The sequence below is a fragment of the Anabrus simplex genome, chromosome 3 (genome assembly GCF_040414725.1).
Source record: "Anabrus simplex isolate iqAnaSimp1 chromosome 3, ASM4041472v1, whole genome shotgun sequence".
NCBI classification, from domain to species: domain Eukaryota; kingdom Metazoa; phylum Arthropoda; class Insecta; order Orthoptera; family Tettigoniidae; genus Anabrus; species Anabrus simplex.
In genome coordinates, this window is record NC_090267.1 from 229,617,786 (window position 1) to 229,632,441 (window position 14,656).

The window sequence follows — 14,656 nt, forward strand, 5'->3', positions numbered from 1 at the left end:
AAACCTGCTTGTTCAGCAGAAAAATGGATAGGCCTACTTTAATATCTTGGTGCCATTCTCTCTTAGAATAGCATGATAAAATCATTAGTTCTAGTTTATTTAATTTATCCATCAGAGGGTCTCTTGTCTTTCACCAGTTACCCACTGAATCTTCGTCAGCATATTAGTTATGCTTAATTAATTTTTCTATCTCAAATCATCCAATCATATGTAAGTCGTAGTAAATACACTCTATATTTCCTTACCGTATCATAACATGGTGAAGTCACGACAGGCGCAGCAAGCCAATGATGGATTAAAAGTTGCTATTAAGAAAAGGAACATTAAGCCGGATAGATATATCAGAAGACTAGCTAACAGAATACGATTTGGAACACTGAACATTACAACATTAACAAACTGGAGGAAATTGTGGATGTGATGGAGGAAACGAAAATAGATATACAAGGTTTGTAAAAGACAAGGTGGAGAGAAGAAAGTAATAAAGAACTGAGGAATGGTTTCTGGCTGTACTGGAGTGGAAAAGAAAAAGGAAGGGAGAGTGGAGTGAGAGTAGTAGTGAGAAAGGGACTGAAAGTGGAAGTTAAAGGAGTAAGTGACCGAATTCATCATCATCATCATCATCATCATCATCATCGTTGACCAACTCCAGTTTCCCAGGTGTGGTATACGAGCCTCTTCCATTTTGTTCTGTCCATGAACCATTCTTCGTTCACAATCCGCTCCCAAACCTGACCTCTCTCCTCTACATCCTTCTTCACTAAGTCTGTCCATTTTTCTCTAGGTCTGCCCACTGGTCTCTTTCCCCTGATTTCTCTTTCATACTCCTTTCTTGCAGACCTGTTGGCACTCATTCTTTTCACATGACCAAACCACTTCAATCTTGCCTTTTGGATCTTCTGCAGTAAGGAGTCTTCTAGTCCTAAGTCTTCTCTGACTTTTTCATTCCTGATTTTATCTCTCCTGGTCTTCTGGATCATTGTAAATAGGAACTTCATTTCTGCTGCTTGGAGTTTTGAGTTGTCCTTTCTTGTTTTTTTTTTGCTAGTTGCTTTACGTCGCACCGACACAGATAGGTCTTATGGCGACGATGGGACAGGGAAGGGCTAGGAGTGGGAAGGAAGCGGCCGTGGCCTTAATTAAGGTACAGCCCCAGCAATGAAACCACGGAAAACCATTTTCAGGGCTGCCGACAGTGGGGTTCGAACCTACTATCTCCCGAATACTGGACACTGGCCGCACTTAAGCGACTGCAGCTATCGAGCTCGGTTCCTTTCTTGTTAATGTAGCGGTTTCCAGGCTGTATGTGAGGATAGGGGTGTAGTATGATTTATACATTGTCATCTTGGTTTTGAGTGGTACTTGTTTATCCCATAGTAGCTGTCTTACTTGGAGGTAAAAATGTATTGCTTTGCTGATTCGACTGTTTACTTCAAATTTAGCTAAGTTATCCTTGGACATTATACTACCCAAGTACTTAAATTCTGTGGCACTGTCCAGCTTAGTGCCATTTAGCATGATTTCTGGCTGATTGTCACCCTTCTGTACCTTCAACACCACCGTTTTAGCCTTGTTGATGTTTAATCCATATCTCTCAAACTCCTGACTCCACCCCTGCAGTCTCTCTTCTACATCTTTCTCTGAGTTACCCCAAATTACAACACCATCTGCAAATGCAAATGCTCTTAAGTCTTGTTGCCCCTTTTCTTTTAGCGCCTTTAATATGGTATCCATTACAATGATAAATAATAGGGGCGACAAAGCACTACCTTGTTGTACTCCCCTTTTTGTCTCAAACCAGTCTGACAGTCCAGAACTGACTTTTACACAGCTTCTGGTTTTCTCGTAAAGCACCTTAACTTTTGAAATTAGACTGTCTTGAACTTCAAGCTATCTCAGGCACTCCCAAATAAGCTGCCTTGGTATGCTGTCGTAGGCCTTTTCGATGTCAAGGAACAGTAGATATAAAGGCTTCTCTTTTTCCCAATGTTTTTCCATCAGCATCCTGACAGCAAATATAAGATCTGTTGTTGATCTTCCAGGCCTAAAGCCATATTGTTCCTCTTCTAAAAGTGGTTCTACGTAGTCTATTCTCTATAATTTTTTCCAGAATTTTTAGTCCATGAGAGAGTAGAGTGATGCCACGGTAGTTGGTACAATCCGTCTGTTACCTTTCTTGAATATAGGTACACTTATACCTTTCTTCCAGTCTTCTTTTTTTTTTTTTTGCTAGGGGCTTTACGTCGCACCGACACAGATAGGTCTTATGGCGACGATGGGATAGGAAAGGCTTAGGAGTTGGAAGGAAGCGGCCGTGGCCTTAATTAAGGTACAGCCCCAGCATTTGCCTGGTGTGAAAATGGGAAACCACGGAAAACCATTTTCAGGGCCGCCGATAGTGGGATTCGAACCTACTATCTCCCGGATGCAAGCTCACAGCCGCGCGCCTCTACGCACACGGCCAACTCGCCCTCTTCCAGTCTTCTGGGATGGTATTTTTCTGCTATACTACATTAGGAGTCTATATAGCCATTGGATTTTTTTTTTTGCTAGTTGTTTTACGTCGCACCGACACAGATAGGTCTTACGGCGACGATGGGACAGGAAAGGGCTAGGACTGGGAAGGAAGCGGCCGTGGCCTTAATTAAGGTACAGCCCCAGCATTTGCCTGGTGTGAAAATGGAAAACCACGGAAAACCATTTTCAGGGCTGCCGACAGTGGGGTTCGAACCTACTATCTCCCGAATACTGGATACTGGCTGCACTTAAGCGACTACAGCTATCGAGCTCGGTAGCCATTGGATTACTGGGGTTCCTCCTGCTCTTAACATGTCCACACTTAACTCATCTATTCCTGCAGCTTTCCCTTTCTTCATACTTTTAAGGCTCTTCTCTATCTCCAGCCATGTGATTGGTGGCTCCATATTTTTACTGGGCTCTTCACTTTTTCCAGATTCTTCTCTGTTTTGAATTGCATTTGATGCCTCTCCATTCAGGAGCTTGTCAAAGTAGGTCTTGAATTCTCTCATGATTCGATCTTCCTCTCATACTACTGATCCTGTCCTGCTCTATTACCTTGATGTCTTTTAGATTATTTCGCTTGTTTTTAATTACTCTGTAAAGGTTTCTTGTTTCCTCTGCTGTCCTCTTCCAACTTTTCCACAAACTCATTCCATTTTTTCTCTTTCTCTTCTCTTACTATCCTCTTTGCTGTAAGTTTTTTTGCCCTGTAGAGTTCCTGTAGTTTAGTTATGTCTTGGCTACCTGAATCTTATGCATCTCTTTGCTTTTCTTTGTCTAGCATCTTTTTTGCCCAATTTCTCTCTTTTATAGCCAATCTGACTCTGTCATTCCACCAAGGTGTCTCTTTTACTTTCATGGTCGATCCTGTTACTCCACACAGGTCTTTAGCTTCACCCATCAAAATATCCTTAAAAATTTTCCATTCTTCTTCTACTGCATTCATTTCCCCTTTTAGTAAGTGTCTCTGTATCCTTATTTTATATTCTTCCTTCAGCTTGGCTTCTTCTAATTTCCAAGTCTTCCCTTTACGTTTTCTTTTTCTTTTCTTCGGGGTTGTGTTAGCCACATGATTTAGGTCTGCAATCAATAATCTATGATCACTGTCCATACTCTCACTGGGGATAACTTTGACATCAGTTACATATTTCCCACCTCCTTTGTTAGTGATGATATAGTCGATGAGCGACTTATGTTTTCCATCCCAGCTATATCTTGTTATCTTGTGGCTGTCTTGTTTTTGGAAGAAGGTATTTTTGATGATCAATCCATTTCTTCTGCACAAATCAAGCAGTTGTTCGCCTTCTGCATTTCTGTTCCCAAACCCATGTGGTCCAATGATTTCCTCATAACCAAGTCTGTCTGTCCCAACTTGTGCATTTAAGTCCCCAATGATGATGACATTTTCTTCATCAATGATATCTTCTAGATCTTGACAGAATTGTTCCTTCTCTGGAGCACAACATCCAACCTGTGGTGCATATACCGAATTATGAAAATAAAAATATTTATAAAAGGAAAGAGCTTGGAAGTACTTCAGGTGTATGTCCCTCAGGTAGGCTGCACTCTGCAAGAGAAGGAAGATTTTGAGAATCAATTCCAGAAACAGCTAAATGGGCAGCACATTGTAGTCTTGGGAGATTTAAATGCCCAGGTGCTATGAGAATGTGCTGGGACCAGAAGGTTGGGAAAAGAGGAATGATGAAGGAAAGAAATTGCTGGAGTTCTGCAAGAGGGAATGGGTTGATGGTAGGAAACTCATGGTTTAAGAAGTAGGAGAGCCACAAGATAACATGGTATAGCAGGGATTGGTCACTGAAATCAGTTGTGGACTATATGCTCTACGAATCTGAGATGAAGAGGAACATCACAGATGTGAAGGTAATACCATCAGTAGCCTTAGAAAGTGACCACCGACTGTTGGTAATGAATCTCCGAATACTGAAAGAAAGAAAGAAAAAGTACAGAAGACCAGGAAAGGAATATAAAAGTATGAAAATTAAAAGAGAAGGAAACCAAGGAAGAGTATCAAGAAATAATAAGGAAGAACAGACCAACAGACAAACCAAGGACAAGAGAGGAGGAAAGGGAAAGATTCATAAGCGGAAGGAAGAAATGGAAGGAGACACCACGGTGGAATGACAGATTAAAAGAAGCAGTAGGGAAGAAAATCAAGACCTTTCAGGCATGGTTCCAACAAAGAACACCAGAGACAAAAGAAGATTATATGAACAAACAGCTGGAAGCTAAGAAAGTGATTACAGAGGAGAGGAGGAAGTGGATGGAGAAGCGGACACAGGTGATGCAGGAAGATAGCAAAGGCAATCGGCAAATATTGTATGGAATGGTGAGAAATAAAAAGGAAGAGTAGGCAGAGTGAAATCGACAGAATAAAGGATAAACATGGTAACTTAGTGGAGAGAAACAAGGAAATTAAACTAATCTGGTAGGAATACTTTGACGACCACCTGAATGTGGTTGGATTAAATGAAGATCATATTGAGGAAACTGATGACAGGTGTGAGGAGAAAATGGAGGAGTTAAGTTAACCTGGGCAGAACTGAAGAAAGCTGTGAAGAGGATGAAACAGGGAAAAACACCAGGAGTGGATGAGTTAAGTGTGGAGATGATAAGAGCTGCAGAGGAAGTTGGTGCAGAGTGGCTATACAGGATGATGCGGGGAGTGTGGAATGAGAAAAAATGCTTTTAACCAATGTTATTAATTTAACCTGTTTTTTCTTGTTTAAGTTGGCCGGCCGCATTTAAGTTTAATTGAACACGAATGTAATTATCTAAACTTGTACTCCGAGTTTAACAATAATAAGTTTATTTTTTTCATTACACGAGGATGATATTTCCGATTTTTGACAACATTAATTTAATTTTCCTTTCTGAATTAAAGTTATTTATCAAATTTTAAAAGGAGTTCTTTTCAATCTTAACTCTTGTCAAGTCGATACCATGACAGAATTTTCTTGAATCCGCGGATAATAAGCAACTCCCTAACCTGCTGAAGATAAGTCCCATGTCTATTTTGGTTTTAATGCTGTATTTTTGGGGGTGTTTTTAGCTTCTTGAGTATTTATACTTGTTCCGGTTCATTGGCGGTACCAGGCCGGTACAGAGGTTATATGTTTAGCCCACATATGGCAGTGGAAGACAGTTTAAAACTCAAGTACGCTCTACTACGCAAAACACAGGAGACAATGTGCGAGTCCATTATGCTTTACTACACAGCCTGCGAAAAAAGGAGTTGAAGTACAGCTCGGTGCACTGTCACCAGTTCTGCTTGCCTGGTGTGGAAATGGGAAACCACGGAAACCATCTTCAAGACTTCCGACAGTGGGATTTGAACCCACTATCGCCCAAATGTAAGGTGATAGTTGCGTGATCCAAACCACACAGCCATTTGCTCCGTGCACTGTCACCAGTTCTGTTTGTTGTGGTCATGACTTCATCACATGGGACAGAACATGCTCTGGACCCTGCTCTATGTTGATAAGGCTGTTATTACAAGAGAGGAACTGCAGAGGTAAGTCCAGTCTTGGAAAGACCACTGCACTTATTTTGGACTCCACGTGCACATCCAGAAAACTATTTGGAAACTCCTGGAACCCTTCAAATCAATCGACAACACTTTAAAAGGGTGAACATTTTCAATATATTGACTCCCATCTCCAAGGTGATAGTAGCATCAGTGGCAGCATGCAGGCAGGAGTTAATAAGGCCTGGATTCAGTGGTGTACTCTGTGGGAGACAAATCCCAGTCTGACTCAAACTGATGATCTGCAGGTCGGTCATCCACCCTATTGCACTGTAAGGCACCAAGTGTCTGGCAGCAACAATGGATGCCAAGAGCCGTTTCCATGCCGAGGAGATGCAAATACTCAGATGGATACTAAGTATCTCTTTGTGGCTACATAACCAATGACACTAGTTGGAAGCAATTACAGAAAAGATGAGAGAAAGCCAACTTTGCTGGTTTGGACATGTCCCGAGGGTAGGGCTGCGACCACATAAGTGACCAAAGCAGAGGTGGAAGAACACCATTAATAAGGATTTGCAAATAGTTTACAGGCACCCTGAAGATGAATATGATCGAACGAAGTGGCACTCAAAGATCCAAAAAGAGCGGACCGTGTATCTGAAGGAATAAAGAAAAGAAACACCCCTTTCTTTCACCCCTTGAAGTAGCAATGAGTAAAGATGATAGATCAGAAGTAGTGCTTAATGACCCCAAAATAGTCTAATTTTAAGGAATAGGTCCAAATCTTGGAACACTATCCCATAAGGGTCGACATGTTAGGAACTTCAGTGGTGATTCATTCACCACCCACCCAACAAAATTTACTACTCTGTCTTGGATATCACAAGCTTTCACTGCTACAATGCAGTGCAATTGTAACATCAAAATTGGTACACATGCAGCATGATTGAAACCACTTCAGAAGGCTTGACCCCAACAGAAGAGGATAGATTGATAGTGCTAACAATGATCAGGCTGTGATTTTGTTACATCAGTATTTCACTATATTACCTTAACTACAAACAAACATAACTTACCTAATATTGAGGAAAGCATTGGTTCGCACACCCACAGCAAAATAATCTGCTGTTGTTACAATATCAATACCATGAGGAAATGTTCCCTGACGGCCCACATTTTCTTGAAAGGCTGCAGATGCTGCTCGTCGAACATTTATCTAGGAAATTGACAATCAATCAGAATAAATGCAAAATTACTTACAAAGGTACAATCTATTTCAAAGAGTAATTATTTTAAAATTTCCAACAATAGAAATAACAGAGCTGATGGATAAAAGACAAGAGACACATGAATAGGGATAGACTGTCATAATAACACCACCTTAACTCTTATACGCTCAGCGAGCCAATCTATCGGCTCGAGTGGTATTGCTTAAAACACTCAGCATGCCGATCTATCGGCTCTGTGTTTGGATGGCTGTATTAGTACCTTAATGGACTCCCAGATGTCAGGAAAGGACAGCAATAGTAGCTTTTGGATTTAGTTTACACTTTTCTCGAGAGATAGAGACACTAAGCTCATCTGTTTGGAGCAAATGAAGTTATCAAACCACGTATGTTTACCGCATGGAGAGTTGAAGTGTGCTGGTTGCGAGTACAGTCTCCTTTAAGCTGCAAAATACGTGTTTTCCTTCGTTTTATTGTTTCCATTTTAATAGTAGTTTATTGTTTATTATATTTTGTTTATATTAAACATTTATCGGTGTTCTCAAGTGAAGTTTAGCTTAACTATTTTGTGTTATTACATTTTCGTGCCACGAGTAGGCCTAATTTTTTTAAATGGCCGGGCCAATTTCTAGGCTAAATAATTTCGATGTTTTGAATTATTTTGATGCTTTAGACGATGACAGTGACTTTATAGCCAATAGTGATTTGGATTTTAGTCAGTCTCATTGGCTGAATGGTCAGCATTGAGGCCTTCGGTTCAGAGGGCCCGGGTTTGATTCGCGGCCAGGTCGGGGATTTTAATTGCCTTTGATTAATTCTTCTGACCCAGGGACTGGGTGTTTGTGTTTGTCCCAACACTTTCCTCTTCATATTCAGACAACACACTACACTACAAACGACCACAGAAACACGTGATAGTGATTACATCCCTCTATATAGGGTTGGCATCAGCAAGGGCATCCGGCCATAAAACAGAGCCAAATCCACATGTGCGACACAGTTTGCACCCACGACCCCACAGGTGTGGGAAAAGCTGTAGATAAAGAAGAAGAGTGTTTCGTATTTTACAGGTAGTGATGATAGGAGAATGTTTTCCAAAACACAAATGCTGACTCCGGAAGTGACGTGTACAGTTCTTTACGTCAGGTGCTATAACTCATGATTAAATAAGAATATAAAAAACAAAATTATATCATGTTATACACAATTACATGCTCTTATTTTCAGAATGACTGAACAACAATATCACTAAAGAACATATTACATTTTGAGTATTAGAAAACCAATTTTTATTTTTTGTAATGTATTTTCTAATTTTCAATATTTTTTTGGTAGTAAAATATGCCATAAACAATTTTGGGATATTTTTTTTCCTAAAACTATATTAAATAGTGTACTATTGTGATTTTTTTCAATTTTGTATCTGGGGGTTTCTTTATAAGACAATTTTTTACATTTTAACATACATAATCACGAAAAATGGTCTGAGTGTTTTGGGCTTGACTGGTGAAAATAGCCTGAGAGCAAAAGGGTTAAGCAACAGGTATTAAATCTGTAATCAATATCTACATCCGTAAAATTAACTACTGACACAAGCAAGATGAAACAAAATAGAACTTGTTTATTTTGATAATACCATAAAGGATCATCAGTAAGAGGAAAATACCAACTGTGAAAATGAAGCAGAAAAACTAAAAGCTGCAAGTTAACAAAACATATGGAGAAAGCTAGTCCCAGCTCGTGATCCCAAAGGGATGAGGAAGTGAGAGTAGAGGAGAAGAGAACTGGGTGAGGTTAGCCTATCTTCAAGTCAAACCTTTGCAGCTTAACTGCTCACCAGCCAGCTCCAGCAGCTAACCTTCAAGTGAGCCCAATAACTGCCCTGTGTGAGAGTGATCTGAGTGACTGAACAGCAAAGCCAAGCATGTGTACACCCAAAGAGAAAGACTGTCTCCCCAAAAATTCAAATGATAAACATGCATTTAAACATAGTGAACTTAATTGACTTTTAGAAATAGACAAAAATTAAACATTTTAACCATTTAAACATGGATGATTATTCATTTTAAAAAATGTACATTATATCATGGCCGACTTTACAGAAGGCCGCGGCGAGCGAAAATTGGCAACCCCGCAGTGAATGGCTAGTCTGCTCTGTGTAGCCCACTGAGTTACATGGGAGATGTGTCACGCGCTCGTGTTCTCTTCAAAATACAGTAACTAAATTAAATGATACCGTTGCTTATCTGTGTATAGTGGTTGGTTACAATGCCAAAGACTTGTGTTGTGCCGAATTGTAAGTCTAATTATCGTTCATCGATAAAAACTGAAGGATTTGTGACAGTGTTTGGGTTTCCTAAAAATCCTCAATTGAAAGCCGTGTGGGAACGTGCCATTCCTCGAGCCGATTGGGTACCTACCAAATATTCCTTCGTGTGTATTAAACACTTTCTTCCTGAAGACGTAAGCTATGTTGAAAAATACAAGGATGGTGATGGGAACAATCGGGAATTCACACGGAAGAAGCCTGTATTGTTATCTCGTGCGGTTCCAAAGGTATTTCCAAACTTACCATCGTACTTCAGTAAGTGCTCCTCCAAGATAAGGAAATCCCCAGGTGAAAGAAGGGAAGAAGAAGAAAAACGGACAAAATCTGCAGAGGAATGTAAGAAGACCCTAGCTGAGGAAGCGAACAAAATAAAGACTTTTGAGTCCTTTGTTTCTAATATACAAAAGAAATTGGCGGAGCATAAAATTGAGTGGTCTGTAAGTACTGGTGGAAACTACTGTATTTTGTATAAATTAGATGTGTCAAACATACCTAAAATAAGGTCAAGTATTAGGGTAAACAAGGATTTTACGGTCGGAATTCACATCAATGGTGGCGTAATTCCTAACACAAATGTTCTTCATTCTGGGTCTGTAATATTTCGAAATTCATTATTAAGTAAGTGGAGCCAGTTGTTCCAAGCAATAGAATTTTGCCACGACTTTTTCTTACCTGAAAGTTCTGTCAATTCACTAGTTGTGCAGATTAATAGTTTAATAGACAACCTAAAATCTGAACTTGAAAACCAGGAAGATGAAACTTCAGAGATTCTGCTAAAAAAATTGACGTTTCTGCAAGATCAGTTTACACTTGTATTTTTAAAGAAACCTAGATACAACGTCACTACAACTCTAAATGCATTCCTCATTTATATGCAGTCTACAAAGTGTTATAGCGCAATTAGGTTTAACCATATTTTATCCCTACCTCATCCCAGAGTTTTACAAAGATTGTCTACTTCCTTCGCCATATCTCCGAAAGCTGATGAAGAAAACAGTAACTTTTTAAGTTACATTGTCAAAGATTTATCAAGTTTAGAAAGGGTTGTGAATTTACAGATTGATGAAATATATGTTAAACAAGTTTTAGATTTCAAAAATGGGCATTTATTTGGTGTTGCTGCAAATAGATCTGTCGATTTAGCTAAGACAGTTCTGGCCTTTCTCGTTAGTTCTGCTTTTGGAAATTTGAAAGAGGTTGTTAAATTAGTTCCAGTGAAACAGTTAACAGGTTTCCAACTAGCTGATATTGCAAAACGTGTTATCAGGGAAATACAGGATTGTGGATTAAATATTTTGTCCATCATAGCCGATAATAATGCTGTAAATCGTGCTGTGTTCAAAGAACTAACTAAACATTCTGATAGTAATTACTGGTTCCAAATTGACGGAAACCCCCTAAAAACCTTTATTTTATATGACAGTGTCCATGTATTGAAAAATATACGAAATAACTGGCTGAATGTAAGTGGCATTAACAAGTCATTTATTATACCTGTATGGGAAGGTTTAGACTCATTTTCAAATGTTTCAAGTTCAGTTGATTGTAACCCTGATTTTAAAGAGATAACTCAAGCATCATTCAGTGACATAAGAGAGATCTATAAAAAGGAGTCCGATTTACTGATTAAGTCTGCACCAAAGTTAACATTTAAAAGTGTTTATCCAAATTCACTTGAACGTCAAAGGGTTTCTTTGGTTACAAACGTGTTTCACGAATCTACAGTTTCTGCCCTAAACAAGTATTATTATAAAGGTACTGCATTTTTTGTTAGAATAATCCTAATGTGGTGGTCCATTGTTAATATTAAGCGGCCTCTCGCCCATGTTGTTAAGCGTAATAGTCTTCAAATGCCTTTCAAAAATTCCGAAGATAAAAGGTTGGCTTTTCTAAAGGTATTCCTCCAGTGGTTGTCCACATGGAAAAAGAATGACGAAAATGACTCCTCAAAAAAGAATTGTTTAACCAATGAAACTTACAATGCATTATATGTAACAACCTACGTATTACGTGAGATTATTATTTATGCTCTACATACTGTGAACCCCTCTTATGTGCTAACTGGCAAATTTCAGAGTGACCAATTAGAATCCAGGTTTGGTCAATACCGCCAATTAACAGGGGGAAACTATAATATATCAGTTACTCAGGTAATGGAGGCCGAATTGAAAATAAGGTTAAAAAGCGTACTTGGCATTCATTCAGCTAGGTACGGGGCAGTTACTTTTTCGAAAGAAATGATAATGTCCTCTTCCGATACAAATTCAAGAAAAAGTACAAGCAGCCTTTCGTCAATTACTGTTGACGACACCTTTTACAGTATTTTAGAAGACAAGTATACCGAAAACATACATTTTGATGAGTCAGGTTTTATTTATGCCTGTGGTTACATTTCGTTCAAGCAATGCTCAAAAATAAAATGTGAAGAATGTTTGGCTTTGCTAAGAAATAAAGAGCAAATAAATGACAGCTACTTCAATCAAATAAATAGGGGTGGACTTTCAGTTCCTGCAGATTTTATTATATCAGTGTGTAAACATGTTGTTGGAATTACGCAGGCACTAATTTCTGATAAGTTTGAGGAACAATTTTTAAAATGTAAATGCAACGATCAACGCCAAGTAATTCAGCATCTTAGTCTACTTGGCATTTTATCAGATATTGAATTGTCAGAAATTGCCGAGAAAACTTGTGCCTGTGGATGTAATGTTATGACAATAGTTACAAGTATTGTCTTAACAATGAGTAACATTTTGTTAAATAATTACAGGAAGTTGAGGACTGAACGGGTAACTTCTCATACTAATCACAGAAAACTCGCTATTCTTTGTTAGAGTAGGCCTACCTGTGGTATTATGTTTCTGTAAATATGTCCAATAAAAACTTAGAGGAAATTGGTTTTGTTACTTCATGTACTCACTCTTCACTATCCTTTCACTTTAATGCTGATAATAACAAATACTTTATTTCCTTATTTCAATTCCTTTCGTAGCGAAGCAAACGCGTGCCAAGAGCTGGCAGTGGCCATCCAAGGCTAGAGAAGTGCGGGGTTGCAAGGTCGAACGCCGCGGCCTTATGTAAAGTTGGCCATGATTATATTGTGTCTCTCAAAATCAAAACAAATTATTAATATTTCAGATTTTAATACATTAAGAAAAATGTAATTATTCTGTATTATTGTGTTGCTGTTTGAGTAATCAGACCATAGACTGGTTTGACGCAGCTTTCCATGCTACTCTATCCTGTGCTAATCTTTTCATTTCTACGTAACTACAACATCTTATATCTGCTTGTCACATTTATACCTTGGTCTACCACTACCGTTCTTACCATCTACACTTCCCTCAAAAACCAACTGAATAAGTCCTCGCTGTCTTAAGATGTGTCCTAACACACTATCTCTTCTTCTCATCAAATTTAGCCAAATCTATCTCCTTTCACTAATTTGATTCAGTATCTCTTCATCTGTTATTTGATCTATCCATCTCACCTTCAACATTCTTCTGCAACACCACATTTCAAAAGCTTCTATTCTCTTTCTTTCTGAGCTAGTTATCATCCATGTGTAACTTCCATACAATGCAATGCTCCAGACGAAAGTCTTCAAAAACACCTTTCTAATTCCTATATTATTGTTCGAAATGAGATATTTTTTTTTCTTAAGAATGGCCTTCCTTGCTTGTGCTAGTCTGTATTTTATATCCTCCTTACTTATGCCATCGTTTGTCCCGCTCCATGACTAAATGGTTAGCATGCTGGCCTTTGGTCACAAGGGCCCAGGTTCGATTCCTGGCAGGGTCGGGAATTTTAACTATCATTGGTTAATTTCGCTAGCAATGGGACTGGGTGTATGTGTCGTCTTCATCAGCATTTCATCCTCATCACAACGCGCAGGTCGCCTATGGGCGTCGAATCAAAAGAACTGCACCTAGCGAGCCGAACATGTCCTCGGACACTCCCAGCACTAGAAGCCATACAACATTATTTATTACGCTATGGTTACTATTTTACTACCCAAGTAACAATATTCATCTACTTCCTATAAGACCATTTCCTAATCTAATATTTCCTGTATCACCTGACTTTGTTTGACTGTTCTCCATAATTTTTGTTCTGGACTAATTTATTTTCATCTTGTACTCCTTCCCCAAGAATCTGTCCATACCATTTTGCAATTTCTCCAGATCTTCTGCAGTCTCAGATAAAATATTGGCATTCTCAGGGTTTTGATTTCCTCTCCTAGCTTTGTGATTCCCTTTGCAAACTCCTCTTTGATTTCCTTGACCACCTATTCTATAAAAACACAGAAAAAGAGGGTGACAAATTGCAACTTTGCCTCACAAATTTCTGAATTGCTGCTTCTTTTTCAAAGCCTTTGATTCTTATCACTGCAGAGTGATTTTTGTACAGATCGTAGATAATTCTTTCCCCGTATCTGTTGTTTCTAAACAACTAAACCTCTAACATTTTCCACCTTCACGTTCAACAATGATATCTACAAGTTAACCAATATTTTTAAGAAATAAGGCGTTAAAATAGCCTTCAAAACCAACTATAAGAACATGAACATTTTACACAATACTTCACACATCAACAGGACCAGCAATTTTTTAAAATCAGGAGTTGATAAGATCAAATGTAACACCTGTGGAAAAACCTACATCGGGCAAACCGGTAGAAACTTCAATATCAGATACCACAAGCACACTAACGCAATAAAATACAACAAGTTTTCAGCCATCGGCCAACACATGCAAGATTATAACCATAACTTCACCAATATCGAACAAGACATGGACATCCTCGTATTAGCAAACAAGGGCCCTTTACTCGACATAATGGAAAATTACTACATACACCTAGACCAATATTTTAATGCCAGTCACAATCTCAATCAAATCTCAGAGAAACCCAACATACTCTTCGATCTATTTATCACTTTCCTCAGAAACAATAATGCAGCCAACCAAAACTCAATCCTAAATTTAATCAAAGGTACTTTTCTGAGACAATTACCCTTTCTCCCGCACCCTTCAACCCCACCTTAAGCCCTCTTCCCCTCCTAAACCACCTCCACTCTTCCTAAGCGTTATA

At 38.9% G+C, this 14,656-nt stretch overlaps 1 protein-coding gene across 1 annotated transcript in view; it reads right to left on the reverse strand.

Annotated features, from left to right (window-relative positions):
• Tbcd (tubulin folding cofactor D) overlaps positions 1-14,656 on the reverse strand; it is a 278,977-nt gene that overhangs the window by 174,282 nt on the left and 90,039 nt on the right. The window contains exon 8 of the mRNA XM_068226641.1: positions 7,084-7,223. Coding sequence (XP_068082742.1) covers positions 7,084-7,223 — 140 coding nt within the window. The remainder of the gene's footprint in view (positions 1-7,083; positions 7,224-14,656) is intronic.